The sequence below is a fragment of the Thalassophryne amazonica genome, chromosome 23 (assembly GCF_902500255.1).
Source record: "Thalassophryne amazonica chromosome 23, fThaAma1.1, whole genome shotgun sequence".
In the NCBI taxonomy this organism is placed as follows: domain Eukaryota; kingdom Metazoa; phylum Chordata; class Actinopteri; order Batrachoidiformes; family Batrachoididae; genus Thalassophryne; species Thalassophryne amazonica.
In genome coordinates this window covers 14,797,662-14,813,144 of record NC_047125.1, presented here as the reverse complement: position 1 = coordinate 14,813,144, position 15,483 = coordinate 14,797,662, and the positions used below count along the sequence as shown (strand labels likewise).

Genomic DNA, 15,483 nt, shown 5'->3' with positions numbered 1-15,483 from the left:
TGGAACCTCAATTTATCTGAAGGAGTCTTCCTAAGGGATTAATAAAGTTCTATCTAATCGAAATAAAGGTTTCTTTCAAAACAAAAATTTCTATTTAATCAGTTTTGACACTTGCAACTCTGTTGTACATAAACAAGGACAAAGCTGAGAAACACTCTTACTCTCATCTTTGCCAGAAAATTCTGTTGTGCAAATTACAATGTATTTAAAGTGCACTCATAAGACAACAGGCAAGTCAATGAGTTTATTAACTGACTGAGATAACCTTAAGTAACAACTGTTATCAAACGATGAACCTTCTAAACTAATTATTCAGTAAAAATGGCAAACGGATCTCGTTCCAGCTTCTGCATTCAGTGAATTTACAGCTTTTTTCTGTTCTATACCCTTGTAAATAAAATACTGACTTGTAGAGTCTTGTTTGGACAAAATGTCCTTGAACACTTTGTGTTTTACAAAACTGCAACACACCAAATGATAAGTCTGGAAATTAATAATAATGAAATAATAAAAAATGGTGCTAATTTGCTCCAACAGAATGCATGAGAAAAATCTTACCGCAGATTCCATCATTTACTCGCGATGATGGGATGTAGTGTGGGCGGAAACCCAAATTGGTGCAGTAGAATCGGCCACGGGGACAGGCTGACGTGCCTACATGGAAGCCGGAAACAGAATTTGGCATTACTGAATAAAAGGCGCTTTTCACAAATAAACAACAAAACTATTTACAGAACTCCAGACACAGGAGGAAATGAATAAATGTCCTTCCCCCTGAAAAAAGGCAGGTGGTCATGTACTATCCTAGTTGTCTGGTGTCTAGTTGAACCCATTTTAATGTTGGCTCATTTAAATTGTGTTTTCTTCACTCTGCTTGCCTGAATAACTAGACAAATCTAGCAGGACTGTTATAATTCTGTTATGAATGCTGTAAGCACGGACCAACACATTACACCAACATCAGGGTCAACTTAGTTACTACATAATTGACAATACAAACTGTAACCATCCAACATTTTCTGCATTCTGCTGCCAACTTGAATTTAAGCACCACAGGGATCGCCTCAGCAAAATATTTATTACGTTATTACACTTGGGGGGAGGGAGTGGAATATGCACCCCCCCCCCACACACACACACACACAAAAGTAACAACCTACTGACAGCCCAGTCTCATGGCATGACATCACCTGGCTTAAGAATAAGATCAACTGTATTCATCTCAAAGGAAATTATTTTGCCAGAGTACTGAAACAGTGACAGTAAACAATTTTTAAAGTAATTTGCACGTTTGAAAATATTGCACTTAACTCTGAGTAACTGAATAACTTTGTTGATTATGTATTCATCTTACAAAGGGGGTTGGAATTATACAGTCTGGTTGCCACAGGTAGGAAAGACCTCCTGTGGTGCTCCTCTGTGGTTTCAGTCTGTGGCTGAAGGTGCTCTGACAGGACGTCAGTGTGGCATGAAGGGGGTGGGAGGTGTTGTCCAGGATGCTGAGCAGTTTCCTCAGCATCCTCCTCTCTGACACCTCCACCACAGACTCCAGCTCAACCCCCAGGACAGAGCTAGCTTTCCTGATGAGCTTGTTGAGTCTGTTTGCGTCAGCTGCCTTCAGCCTGCTGCAGCACACTACAGCGTAGAGGATGACACTGGAGACCACTGAGTGGTGAAACATCTGCAACATATTTCTGCAGCTATTGAAAGATCTGAGCCTCCTGAAGTAGTACAGTCAGCTCTCACCTTTCTTACACACAGCAACTGTGTTTACAGCTCAGTCCAGTCTGTTGTCGATGTGGACACCTAGGTACTTGTAGTAATCCACAATGTCCACCTCAGTTCCACTGATGGTAACTGGGTTCGGACAGGTCTTCCATGTTCTGAAGTCCACCACCAGCTCCTTCGTCTTAGATACACTGAGTTGCAGGTGGTTGATTCCATACCACTCCACAAACCTGTCCACCACACTCCTGTACTCAGCCTCCTGATAAAATAAGCCAGTGTGGATTTATTGGTAACAGATCAATGAGAATGCCTGGCAATCAAAATCAAAAATCCAATCCAAGCGACTTCTGATGAACAAAACACAATTTGTGTGTCCAGTAAATACTGAAAGTCTGAATGTTAACAGCAAAAAAAAAAAAAAAAAAAAAAAAAAAAAAAAAAAAAAAAGCAACAAAACAATGATGTAACATTTAAAAATAAAATTCTAACACACACACACACACACACACACACACACACACACATTAGTACAACTTGATACAGCTTATTGAAAAATTTACATCTTCTAAGTAGAAAAATGATTACTGCTGCACAGTCCCATTTCATATAAGCAAATGTCAACTTTCTGAGTCCACAGAATATGTTGGTCTTGCAAAACGCTTTCCGTCATGTTGACTCAGTCACTGTGACATCCAGATTGTGCAGCAATTACAATCAAAGTAAGAGGCTGTTTCTCTTCAATGTGCACAGCTTATATCATTCTGTATTTCTGAACATTTATTTGTCTTAACGTAAAAATTGCACCATACACAAGGGGATAAGCAAACTTTTCTTTTTGTTTTTAAAACAGCAGCTGTCCACAATTGTTTTGGTGTCATATCACGAATAATCCCTTTCGAGAGAGAGAGAGAGAGTGTGTGTGTGTGTGAGTGTGTGTGTGTGTGTGTGTGTGGTGGGGGGATAAGCAGTAGTGCACATGCAGCTTCCCACTCATATTAGAAAAGTGAACACAACATTTCCCGAGGGTGTGACCGTGACAAAGAAATAAAACCTATGCAGAGGAACAATGAAATTATTCAAATAACTTGAATATATTACTTATGTGATGGATGGATGGATGATGCTGTGATCTTTGCAGGGTCAATGGATGCTCTGATTACACCACTTGAGAAGCTGAATGAGGAATCAGAATTGTCTGGGTTTGAGATTGTCCTGGATCTAGACCAAGATTCAGGCTTTTAATGTCTTCCTGGCCTCAGCCATCAGAAGTGTATCTGTATGTGGTGAAGGAGTTGAATTTGTTGAGACATTTATCTGAGCAGTGACATACATGTCTCTGGGTCCTCAACCTTTCAGATTGAGCGATGCCTTGGAAAAGCTTATGGAGTCATGCAGTCACTGGACAGAAGTGTTTGGGGATGCCGATATCTATGCAGGCAAACGAAGGTCCAAGTCTTTAGGGTCCTGGTGCTGCCCGTTTTGCCGTTAGTGTTGCAAATAACCGAAACAATACTTCACATGGTGATACAAGCACCAAATCCACCAAATTCTCCTTAGACGTTGCTCTTTTGGAGAAAAAAAAAACAACGGGCCACTTGAATTTTCAATAGGCGGTCACGTAGGGGTCAATTGAAGAATTACACAGGGGTTAAAATATAAAAATGTTCCAATCATATTGAATACTATACCACATTATTTGTCTGATCATAAAGATTCCAAAAAGGCCTAGTTTGGACTATCTATGACTGAATGTTATGGAGTTATGGGGTAAAAACCTTAAGAATGGTGACAAAGGTCAATTTTAGTTTGTACAGGGGTTAAAAGTTAAAGTTGCTCCAAATTTAGTAAAAATTAAATAAATAAAAATGGTGCAAACTGTTGATTGAGCTACTTGGATTAATAAATGGAATAGTTTTGACTGTGATGAATGCTTGGTCTCTAAAGTAAAGGTCAAATAATGTTAACGTCCATTGGATTCTATTACCCGGTAACGTGATAACTAAGCATGACACATGGAGCAAACTATTCCTTTTTGAAACCCTATTAACTCAACCAATAATATGCATCACCTTTGAACAAAACTGGAGCAACTCTAACTTTTGACCCCTGTACAAACTGAAACTAAACTTTGTCACCATTCTTGTCGTTTTTACCCCATAACTCTATAGAATTCAGTCATAGATAGTCCAAACCAAGGGCGTAGCACCAAATTCTGGGCTCTAGGTACTAGCCATATTGAAGACACCCCCCCGTTATGTTCTTTTTTATTAATGCAAACACCAAATTTCTAATGCGTAGTCAACCCAGGTCAAAATCATGTATGATACCTTATATACCTTAGATTACACCTGGGAGTCAGAAACCTTTTTAAAGTTGGGGGAACAATACTGAGTTGGGGGGGTCTGGGGGACCAAATTGCACCATTTTTCTAGAAAATGGTGCAATTTGGTCCCCCAGACCCCTCAACTCAATATAGCTAGCTTTCAAGTTCACCTCTTTTCAAAGAATTTGGTTAGCAGCTGCTTTCCCTCATTTAGTTCTTTCCCTGTCCTTTTTTCTCTTCTTTTTTGAAATCTGGACTTTGATTTTTTTTTAGGAAAGACATTTTATTTCAGCCTAAACACTAGGGCTGCAACTAACGATTATTTTACTAATCAGTTCATCAGTCGATTATTTTTTTGATTAATCGTTTTGGGGTTTTTTTTTTTACTTACATGTGAGTTTTGAAATTATTTCTTTAAGTGAGTTATTATTAAAAGGCCTTTATCACGCAACATCAACATTTGACCTTGTAACAAAGTTATGTTATATTCTCGTCAAAAACATACCTGGAGTAGTGTTTTGTTTTATTTTGCACATACATACGTGTTGGGAGAGTGTAGGTACACGGACCCACAACAGGGGGCGCAAATGAACGGACAATGGAGGAGGTCAAATATCAACACTTTACTGTTGAATGGGCACAACAAATACAACAGATTACAACAATAGACAAAAGCCAAATCACAAAAGGTGTCGTGTGGGCAGGCTCGAAGATAGGAGACGTCTGTCCAAAGCAGAACCGGAACCACACGATTTCCTCCGCCACCAGACCCCGGGAATACTGGAGCCGCCAAGTCCCGAACTCCCAGGTGGCCACTGCCTCCGCGTGTCGGACCTGGTACTGCTGGCGAGGAACAAAAAACAATTAAATGTGGGCGCGTTTGCACCCAGCAATCCGCACGGCAGGAAAACTACCTCCACCTCTCGTTGGAAAAGGAGTCGCACAAAAGTCACAAAAGATCACTGTCAAACAGTCAGCTGAGTACGTTACCTTCCAGGTAGAACGATATCTCGGCAAAGAGGTGGAGACGTTGTCCTGCTGATGTACCCCTGCCGATCAGATGATTGGTAACAGCTGTTGCAGGTGATGCGTGACAGCTGTCACCCTGGCTGCTCCTGTGAGGCGGCTGCGCCCTCTGGTGCCTGGAGCCCGCACTCCAGACAGGGCGCCCTCTGGTGGTGGGCCAGCAGTACCTCCTCTTCTGGCGGCCCACACAACAATACGTACATCACCGACACACAAAGAGATTTCCACCAGGTTTCACCCGATTATGAGCATTTTTAGATGCCTACAGCAACTATCTCAACCACTGCCAACATATTACAGCAAGAGTCCACAAAACTATTGTAAAGGCCTGACTAATGTGTAATAAGTTATATTTAAAAAGATATTTTCATGAAAAAAGACACAAATGTGCAGTTTACTGCATTTTATTTTTTTCTTGTGTAAAAACACAGCTTAGATGTGGTTTGACCGAAACAAAAAAGACAAAGAATCTTTTCTGTTTTGTTTTATCAGATTATTTTGTCCATTTCTCTAAAACTTTATTGTGGCATTATTAGTTATTATAACTATTATTGTTGTTGTTTATATTATTATTATTAATATATGTATATAAATAAAAATAAATTTATAAAATATTACAATTTGTAATACATTTGACTCTTTTACGACAAACGCCGAGTCATGAATTATTATACAGAAAACAAATGTGCTGATAGCTGCAACAGCTTAATGCTAACTCAACATGAAAACGCCATAGACATGCTAACGCGTTAGCACCGGCCCCGTTTTTAAGTTATAAAATACATCTATCAACTGTTTCAGAAGACCATAACAGGTCAGATTAACATAAAAAGGTAAATATTACTCACAGACATATGCTCTTTGGGGTTTTAGTGGGGAAAAAATTAAGATTAAGCGAAATAAAACACTGAATCAACAGTTCGATCTGCGAATCACTGCTTCTATTGGTTCAAGGTTCAAATCAAAGCCATACTGCAGAAATGGTTGATTTATATGGAAGAAACAAAACATTTGTGGTAAAACAAAGTTATTTAACAACGAATTGATGACTAAATTAGTTGACAACTATTTTAATAATCGATTAAATCGATTAGTTGTTTCAGCACTACTAAACACCTCCTCTTTCTGTCACATCCCGTTTGGGGGGTGGGGGTGTGTGTGTGTGTGTGTGTGTGTGTGTGTGTGTGTGTGTGTGTGTGTGTGTGTCAGCGTGCCGGTCTGGACTAAACCATTGTACAACGGTGCAGAGGTGGGAAGGGCCCTCAGAGATCTTTCAATATTATTGTTAGAGCAGAATTATGTTTTGCAACATTTATACATTCATTCTAATTATATTCTTTTACAACGTGAATTGTATGGATATTAAGAACATGCAACACAAAAATGTATTTAATGCCAGCAGCAGCGCAAATACTACAGCAGTGATCTGGAACTGGGCAAGTGACTGTAACACAACAGATCCTACACTAATACCAACACACACACACAGACAGACACAGGTTTACCTGGTTCATCAGAACCATCTTCACAGTCGCAGTAATCATCGTTCACCTGCTCAAAAGGGATGACTTTGGACCCATCAATGCAAAGGAATGACCTCCTCTCCTTGTAGAAACGCTTGTCTGCCATACAGGTTAAAACACATACATCAGTGCCGCATACTGTTGACTTTAAAATGCAAACAGATACACTTTGTAGGTAAAATATTATTTTTAGTTAAAAACTACTGGAAATCAGTGAACATGCTGACCCTTGACTTCTTATAATATTATCCCATCTTAAAGAATAGATAAATAACAATGACAAGTTCATAAAGTTCACGTTAGATGTAAAGTAGGGAGGTCACAGCTGGAACAGGCTGCTTCGGAGAAACGGGTACTTACAGGACGACGATATGCCTCTTATTTTCCGCGCGTCTAACAAACTGAACCACAAGACAGCGCCGAAGATAACACAAAAACGCATGACAGCGCTCAAAAATGCAAACGGACTCTCTTCTGTCGAACAAAATCCCGCTGAAGTACGTTTCAAACAAACCACAGAGACATCGGCGCATGATCATTCCAACTTCCGTAAACGAGCGGCCATGTGACCATGCGGAGACATTCTATTGGTGAGCAGAACCCGCCGCGTGGTTAAACCGACCAATCACTAGCGAGTAAACTTCAGGTCTTTAAATTTTATTTTACTTGATCCAGAATCTATTTATTTATTTTTAAAATCAATTTCTTTGTATTTCAAAAAGAAATGTATGCAAGATTGGAGCTGTGTCAAAACGATTCAATAAAATATCGTAAGTATGTGAATAAACCAAAATAAAAATGAAGTAAGTTGAAAATGATAAAATTTAAGAAAATAAATCTGCAGTTAAGTTCTGCAGTGGACAATAAGATTATATTGTTTGAAGGACTAAACATGAATTAAGACTAAATAAATAGATAAGTATAAATACATACAGAAACATAAATAATGTCAAGAACATACTTTTAAAAAATTTATACATTTATTTATTTAGTCTTAATTGATGTTTGGTCCATCATTGGTCTTTTTTATAAATATTTTAATTAATTAATTTGACTCTTTTTTTTATGTATGAATGAGTGAATGAAAGCTGTATTTCGGAGATGAAAAACAAAACAAATAAAGAAGAAACAATAACAAACATAGAAAAGCTACAAATCATAAACAAGACAAAATAAAATTACAATGTTAATATGTCCGAAAGGGAGTAGGAAGAAGCATATGCTTATTCAGTCCTACCTTTTGAATGATTTTTTTTATTTTTTTTAGTTTTAAAAAACAAGGTGGAAACACAAACAAATCATGGGGGTCAAATAACATAGACAGACATACAGATGAGCACAGTTTAATAGCTTTATTCATAATTATCAATTGTTTATTCCATAACAAAATAAAATAAAATATGAATTCCAGAAATGTCAATCACTTCAAACGGAAAGGAGCGTCTTCTCCTCAGTAAAGAGGATCCACAACCAAATAGTTATTGTAAGCTGACATTTTCATAAAAGCCGTAGTTTCTCCAGATGCAGACAGAAGTGTGACCTTTCAGGATAATTCACATGAAACACATACCGTATGAAAAGTATTTTTAAAAGCTGATTTTGAACAGTGAGCAATGTACTTGAAATATACTTGAAATCAGCCCCTACAAAGTCTGAGTCTTGTTTAACGACAAAGTTTAAAACAACTTACAATGATATTACAAAGTGATTTATGTCACTACTCTGGGTGTATGTGAAGCAGCGATAGCGTATCATTTTCACTGCCGTGCTTGTGGACAAGATAAATCGAAAACAGACTGATTTCCTTCAAAACTTGGTGGGAATATTACTTGGATGCATATCAAGAGGTGATTCGATTTTGGAATAGTTTGGTCAAAGGTCAAGGAAAAAATGGTCTGTAAGCCTCGATGGATGATCTAAAGCATATAATGATCAACAAAATTGATGTGATTGATTGGTATGACTGAGTTCATAAAGAAGTGCTCAGAAGTCATGCATAAAAAAATTCCAGACATATGTATATTTACTTGTACATTTATATTGTAGTGTGTGGAGTGCTCAAGGTATGCTTTTTATTTTTCTTGATTCAGTCGTGCATATAGGCCGGTGTTGCAGAGGGAGTCTTTGCTCTGAAAGGAGGACAGGTCTCTGATTATGTTTGGGAAAGAAAAGGAGTCCAGAGGAGGACGGAGCGGAAAGACAGGCATCAGTCCTGGTGACATAAACCCCGTCATGCCACCGTTTGTAGAGGAATATGTTGTCAGTCGTAACGGGTTAACAAAGAAACGAGGGCTGAGCCCGTACAGGCTGTCTTCCCCGGCGGCTGTGGGTGGCACGTAGATTGGGGAGAAGGCAGATTTATTCCCCGAAGTGCTCAGCGTTCCAGACAGTCCGGCAGCAGGGGGTGCGGACAAAGACGAGCTCTCACAATTCATTTTGTTCTCTTTGGAACTCAGCAACACCAGCTCGATTGACTTCACAATGTCACCTTGACAGGTTCTCACCATGGACTCCAGCGCCTCACGCTTCTGCTGGGGGAAGATCTTGGCCATGAAATCGTTGGGGTTCTGTTCCTGTCCCGGACGGTGATCGGGTTTCTGCACCGACTCGCTCCCTGAATCTGGATCCGAAGAGGACAGCGGCCTCTGTGGGCTCTCTGATCGCTCCGATGAGCTTCCAACACCGTCGTTGCAAGGAGACGGCTGCGTCTCGTCTTCTGGAGGGGCCACACGTGTGGTTCGAGGTGCAAAGAGGTGTCCACCGGTGAATCCGTTGTAAAAGGTGTTTATTTTGTAATCTGAAAGACAAAAAAACAAAAGACAAAACAGGGTCTTTAAAATCACATCTGCTTGTCTTTCTGTATCCAACTTGTGCGTAAAATGTGTCCAACTTGTGCGTAAATGTGTCCAACTTGTGCGTAAATGTGTCCAACTTGTGCGTAAAATGTGTCCAACCTGTGCGTAAAATGTCTAAACAGTGCGTAAAAGGTCTATATAGAAAAGTCAGATTGGTGGAAATAACTTTATGTAACTTTATTTATTACAATCACAAAACAGCGCAAACTTACCATCTTTTTGGTTTTGCGCTCTGAAAACTTCAAAACTTGTAGCTGTCGAGGTGCTGTTGGTACCGGATGGTACTGCTGATGACCCCTCAGGGATTCCGATTCCTCCACTCATACCCGTGCCGGGGTACAAGAATCTGAGCTCGCGGGCCTCGGTCTCCTCCTGCGCCTGTTGCCTGCGCAGCGCCACCTGCGCCGCCATGACCCGCTGTCTCTCCGCAATCAGGGTGCACTTTGCGCACACGCAGTCTCTCCAGCTACAGAAGCGCTTGTGGCCTTTCAGCGCGGACACCACGCCGTGGTTCCTGCATCTGGCGCACTTCGGGGTGCGCGGGTAGCCCCTCTCCAGCGCGGGATTGCAAGAGCGCAAGAAGAGAGGCGCGGGGCGCAGGATGGACGCGGGCACCTGGAGGCCGCTGACCGATAGCGTCGGGCCGGCGGCGCTGCCGACCACAGCCAGCGGTCTGATCCTACTGTCCATTGCTTTTTGGGACTGCAAATAAAATTCTCCCACCGTCCAGCGCAGTGAGTGCGTGTCTGTGCGCCGCTGGCATCTTAAATGTCTCCCCTGCAGGTGGTTTGACATGAAATCCAACACCTTCGGCACACCCCTCTCCGCTCCAACCTCTTAATACTTTAAACCCCGCCAAGCAAAGAAGATGTTGTCAACACAACAATGGCCCTAACAGTCACAAAGGAGACACGCAATTATCTACCTGGTTATTCAGTTGGACAAATTAACTGCACAAAAGAGCCAGCTGTCAACAAACACCCTGTGAAATCTGTGAATAAACTGATCGCAGCTTTGTCACATGTTTCAGTCATTTCTCTCCATTCAAACAAGAGCCAGTTACACAACAGATTGGTTCACGGTTATTACACAGAAAACAACTGACCATAAAGTGGCAGTTACGAAAAAAAAAAGAAAGCAGAGACAGCAGTTTATTGTTGTGCACAAACACGCTGCCCACCATGGGTATAGTATGGAGATGGATTTGAGGGCTAAACCCATCCAAAATGTCACAACAAATAAGCCTTTTTGGTGCTGTCAAGCAAATTAATTAAAAAAACTGCTTCAGGAAATGAAAGGCATCAGAGGGCTGATGCATACCCTGCGTGCTCTAGAGACCACAATATAAATGTACAAGTAAACATACATATATATCTGTAATGGTGTTTTTGACTATTTATGACTTAATCATATGACTTATGTGGGACTTCATTAACAAACACGAAAATTCTCCTGATCAACATGCTATAGAATAACCATCTAGGCGTCTTGTTTGTTGAGATAATCAAAACATTTTTTCTTTTTTTGTAAATCATGTTTTCCTTGACTTTGACCTAACCACTCTAAAATCTAATCACCTCTAAATATGTATCAAAGTAATATTCCCACCAAGTTTGAAGGAAATCCATTCAGGCATTTTTGAGTTATCTTGTCCACAGTAACACAGACACACACATGCTCGTAAAAACAGTACCCTGCTTTGTCGCTTCACTGGGGTGCAGGGTAAAGATTCACTCTTACAAAATGTTGGAACCACTCAATTATTCTGCAACTACTCAAAGAACTAAATGAAATTTGCAAATCAGAAAATTACTCACCATTTCAAAGCATCCAGATGCTATGAGGAAATTTATTCACTGTCTAAAGAATCAAAACACTGAATGAAACAAATTGACAAAATGAAATTTCTAAAAAAAAAAGAAAAACATGCTCAAAAGGGAAGGTGATGCTGTCACAGTGTGGATTCTTTGGTTCACAAAATGATTCACTGCTCTGTTTTGAAACAACTGAAATTAGGAAATGGGTTTGATGCTTTCAAGCATTCACAAATGAAATAATTACTTCGGAAATGAATTTGCAATTTTTAAACCACTTGAAACACAAAATAAAACCATGATGTTTGAAAACATTTCAGGCCTTCTAAACACTAAATTCAACAAATGTTTCATAAAATGATTCACTGTTTTGAGACATTGGAAACACTAAATGAAAGAGAAATGCTGCAGTGAATCCAGCAGTTAAAGCAGAAGAAAGATGAGATCTTGAGGACACACCTACAGGAACTTTAGCATTATTATTCTTCACATTTTCAAAAATGTTTCCAAAGTTACATGAATCAATCAGTTGTTTTAGAAAATTCCTATTCTGGAATGCTCAAACCCCAAAACAAAAATGACTCATTGTTCTGGAAAATGACTGAAAAAAGCATGATAGTGACAAGTGGATGGTGGGGAGTTGTGGGTTCAGAAAATAATTCACTGTTTCAAAATCCTTAAAAACTAAATTAAACAAGTTGACAAATAAAATGGCTTTTAAAACGTGGAGAAGTAAATCAGAAACTTTTTTTTTTCAGAAAATGAGATGTCCATTGTGAAACATTAAAATTATGAAGAAAACTATTTATTCGGGTTGTGATTGATTGTTTTGAAACCCTGAAAACATGAATTGCTTCACAGGATGATTCTGCATATGGACCTGTACAACAGAGGCACAAAAAATGCTAAATGAACCAACCAACCAATTTCTTCAAGAAAAGACTCACTGTTTCAAATTGCTTGAAAGGAAACAACCGGAAGATATCCCAGGATATCTTCCCTGGAGGAGATATCCTGGGGCGGAAGATATACTGTTACACCGGTGAAGAAAATGCTTCAGTATTGAAAAAAATTAAAGAAAAAAGAAATGCTGGTGATGCTGGTTCAGAAAACTAATTGCAGTTTTGAAGCAGTACAAGGTTAAATCATTGCTTCAGAAAACAATGGTTTTAAAACAATTTGTTAAAATACCTATGGCCGTGTGAGCATAGTCGTCTTTCTAATTTGTAATTGTTTAATTAATTATGAAGATCCTACTTCCTTAAGTACAATTTGCATATGTTCAATAAAGCCCTTTTATCAATCAATCAATCAAAAACAATATTTACCTTTTAACGGCGTCTGCAGGAGGCCTTGTGTGTGCATGTGCATGAGCTTTTGACAAGAGCGGAAGTTGTGCAAATCAAGGAATATTTGTAGATCACCCTCTGTGCATTTGCAGGGATTAATGAGACAAATTTAACTCCATAGTAAGTTAGCTTTGAGTTAGCAGAAGCTAGTGTGCATGCTAACATTCGCAAAATGTCTTATAAATCATTCCAGAGGTGTTATTGGGTTCCAAAAACAGCATTTTCAGTTTTGGAAGTGTTTATTTTCGCTAGCTTTTACATAATATATGGCAAAGAAGTTATATTTACACCCAAACAAAACAGAGTTTTGTAGCTACCTAAACAAGTCTGTGACGTCATCACCCTAACATCTGCAAATTGTCTTGTAACTCACTTCAGAGGTGTTATTAGGTTCCAAAAACAGCATTTTCAGTTTTATAAGTGTTTATTTCTTGCCAGCTTTTACATAATATATGAGAAAGGTGTTCTTTGCAGCCGATCTGCTCTGTGTAAGACTGATCCCGTCAGATGTCAGAAACTAAGCAGTGCAGGGCCTGGTTAGTACTGGATGGGAGACCTCTTTGGAACACCAGTGGCTTTGTGTGTTTCTCCAAGTTACACTAGAGTTGTGTCAGGAAGGGCATCCGGTGTAAAACGTGCGCCAAATGCCAATGCAGGTGTATACGCTGTGGCGACCCCGAACAAAACGGGACCAGCTGAACGGGCGACAACATGAGAAAGGTGTTCTTTCTAGCCAAAAATAAAGCGAAGTTACCAGCTCGTGACACCAGGAAGTGACATCACCACACAAACATCTGCTAAATGTTTTGTAAATCCTTCTAGAGGTGTTACCGAGTTAAAAAAACAGCGTTTTCAGTTTTAGAAGTGTTTATTTCCACAAGCCTTTACATAATGTATAAGAAAGGTGTTATTTGTAGCCTAAAACGAAGCAAAGTTAGCGGCTAGCAACACCACGAAGTGATGTCACCACGCAAACATTCATGAGATCATACCATAACAATAGGAACATGTAACTTTTTAACCTCTTAAAACACCTCTTAATATATGTCAAGGTTAGCCATCTTTGAACTTGTACAAGAACAAGAATGTTCCCTGTGAATTTGAAAACTCTAGCAGTAATAGCACTGGACTTATGCTGAGTGCAAATGGACGGACAGATGGATGCAAAGCCTTCTTGAAGCAAGTATTAACGAACACTTGCTTCAAGAAAATTAGTTTTTGTTTTGAAATACTTGAAACAATTGCTTCAGGTTCCTTGTTTTCAAATACTGAATAAAACTATTGTTTCACAGACTCAACAGGTCACTTTGTGAGATCGTCTTAAATCCCAGTTGCCAGTGCCGTGCCATGTACGAGGTCTATTAGAAAAGTATCCGAACTTATTATTTTTTTCAAAAACCATATGGATTTGAATCACGTGTGATTGCATCAGCCAAGCTTGTACCTTCGTGTGCATGCGTGAGTTTTTTCACGCCTGTCGGTTGCATCATTCGCCTGTGAGCAGGCTTTGAGTGAGGAGTGGTCCACCCCTCTCGTCGTTTTTTTTTCATTGTTTAGGAATGGCTCAGAGACTGCCGCTTTGCTTGATCAAAATTTTTTCAGAAACTGTGAGGGACATCAAAGTGGACACCATTCGAGAAATTCAGATGGTTTTTGGTGAAAATTTTGTGGGCTTCAAAGAGATTATGGAGTGTTACTGTCGCTTTAAGGACGGCCCAGAGCAACTGGTGGTGCGCCGCGCTCCCAAGCCGCCATCGACAGGCTGAGCGACCATTTCATTTCTAAACAGTTGGCTGTATGGATCCGTGACCATCGTGTGCAATTTCTCTGGTTATCACAAGAGCTGGACATCAACCATTTTCCGGCAGATTTCACTTTTAACAAGAGATTTTGTCATGGAAAGCCGAGCGGAGGCTTCACGCGTCACGATGGATTCGCTACTGGAACGAGACAAAACCACCTCCGTTTTGGTCTCACAGGATGGCTTTGAGATGGCGTTCAGACAGCTGTCGGTGGTTTTTCCATCGAGTGATTATCCGAGAAATTGTGGATGTGCCTGGACATGCCAGAACATGTCCTGTGAGGCTTCATCACGGGGTTGCTTTGCGCCATGCGGCACCGCCGCGACGCGCGAAGCCTCCGCTCCTCTTTCCAAAAACTCCTGTAACAGTGGAATGTGCCGTTCATTTCCAAACTGGACGCTGTGTTTTATCTGGGATGTCATCTGGCTAGCACAGGAATTGTGAAAAGACGTGGACATCAGCACTTTTTCGGCACATTGAGACAGACGTGCGGAGGAATTCCGCGCGTCGCGGCGGTGCTGCATGGCGCAAAGCAATGCCATGATGAAGCCTCACAGGACATGTTCTGGCATGTCCAGGCACATCCACAATTTCTCGGATAATCACTCGATGGAAAAACCACCGACAGCTGTCTGAACGCCATCTCAAAGCCGTCCTGTGAGACCAAAACGGAGGTGGTTTTGTCTCGTTCCAGTAGCGAATCCATCGTGATGCGCAAAGCCTCCGCTCGGCTTTCCATGACAAAATCTCTTGTTAAAAGTGAAATCTGCCAGAAAATGGTTGATGTCCAGCTCTTGTGATAACCAGAGAAATTGCACACGATGGTCACGGATCCATACAGCCATCCGTTTAGAAATGAAATGGTCGCTCAGCCTGTCGATGGCGGCTTCGGAGCGCGGCGCACCACTAGTCGCTCTGGGCCGTCCTTAAAGAAACAGTAACACTCCGTAATCTCTTTGAAGCCCATAAAATTTGTCACCAAAAACCATCTGAATTTCTCGAATGGTGTCCACTTTGATGTCCCTCACAGTTTCCAAAAAAATTTGGATCAAGCAAAGCGGCA

The 15,483-nt window shown here is 40.4% G+C and overlaps 2 protein-coding genes across 2 annotated transcripts in view; both read right to left on the bottom strand.

The window, feature by feature from the left end:
- The window catches only part of LOC117505150 (glucosidase 2 subunit beta-like), a 248,340-nt gene extending 241,196 nt beyond the window's left edge, over positions 1-7,144 (bottom strand). Inside the window, exons 1-3 of the mRNA XM_034164700.1 lie at positions 6,961-7,144; positions 6,583-6,699; positions 559-654 (exon numbers count right to left, since the gene is read on the bottom strand). Of these exons, the coding sequence (XP_034020591.1) occupies positions 559-654; positions 6,583-6,699; positions 6,961-7,042 (295 nt within the window). The 5' untranslated portion in view covers positions 7,043-7,144. The remainder of the gene's footprint in view (positions 1-558; positions 655-6,582; positions 6,700-6,960) is intronic.
- A 793-nt stretch (positions 7,145-7,937) lies between these two features.
- LOC117505272 (doublesex- and mab-3-related transcription factor A1-like) lies at positions 7,938-10,360 on the bottom strand. Its single transcript, XM_034164884.1, has 2 exons — positions 9,668-10,360; positions 7,938-9,397 (listed from the first exon to the last, which is right to left on the bottom strand). Exons 1-2 carry the CDS (start codon positions 10,248-10,250, stop codon positions 8,673-8,675), a joined length of 1,308 nt encoding a protein of 435 aa, XP_034020775.1. The 5' UTR covers positions 10,251-10,360; the 3' UTR covers positions 7,938-8,672.
- Between the last annotated feature and the right edge of the window lie 5,123 nt (positions 10,361-15,483).

Excerpts from the sequence above, each read along its gene's own strand:
- LOC117505272 (XM_034164884.1), bottom strand. The coding sequence starts at position 10,250 with ATGTCAAACCACCTGCAGGGGAGACATTTAAGATGCCAGCGGCGCACA. Across the intron at positions 9,398-9,667 it reads AGCGCAAAACCAAAAAGATG|ATTACAAAATAAACACCTTT; the intron begins GTAAGTTTGCGC and ends TTTGTCTTTCAG.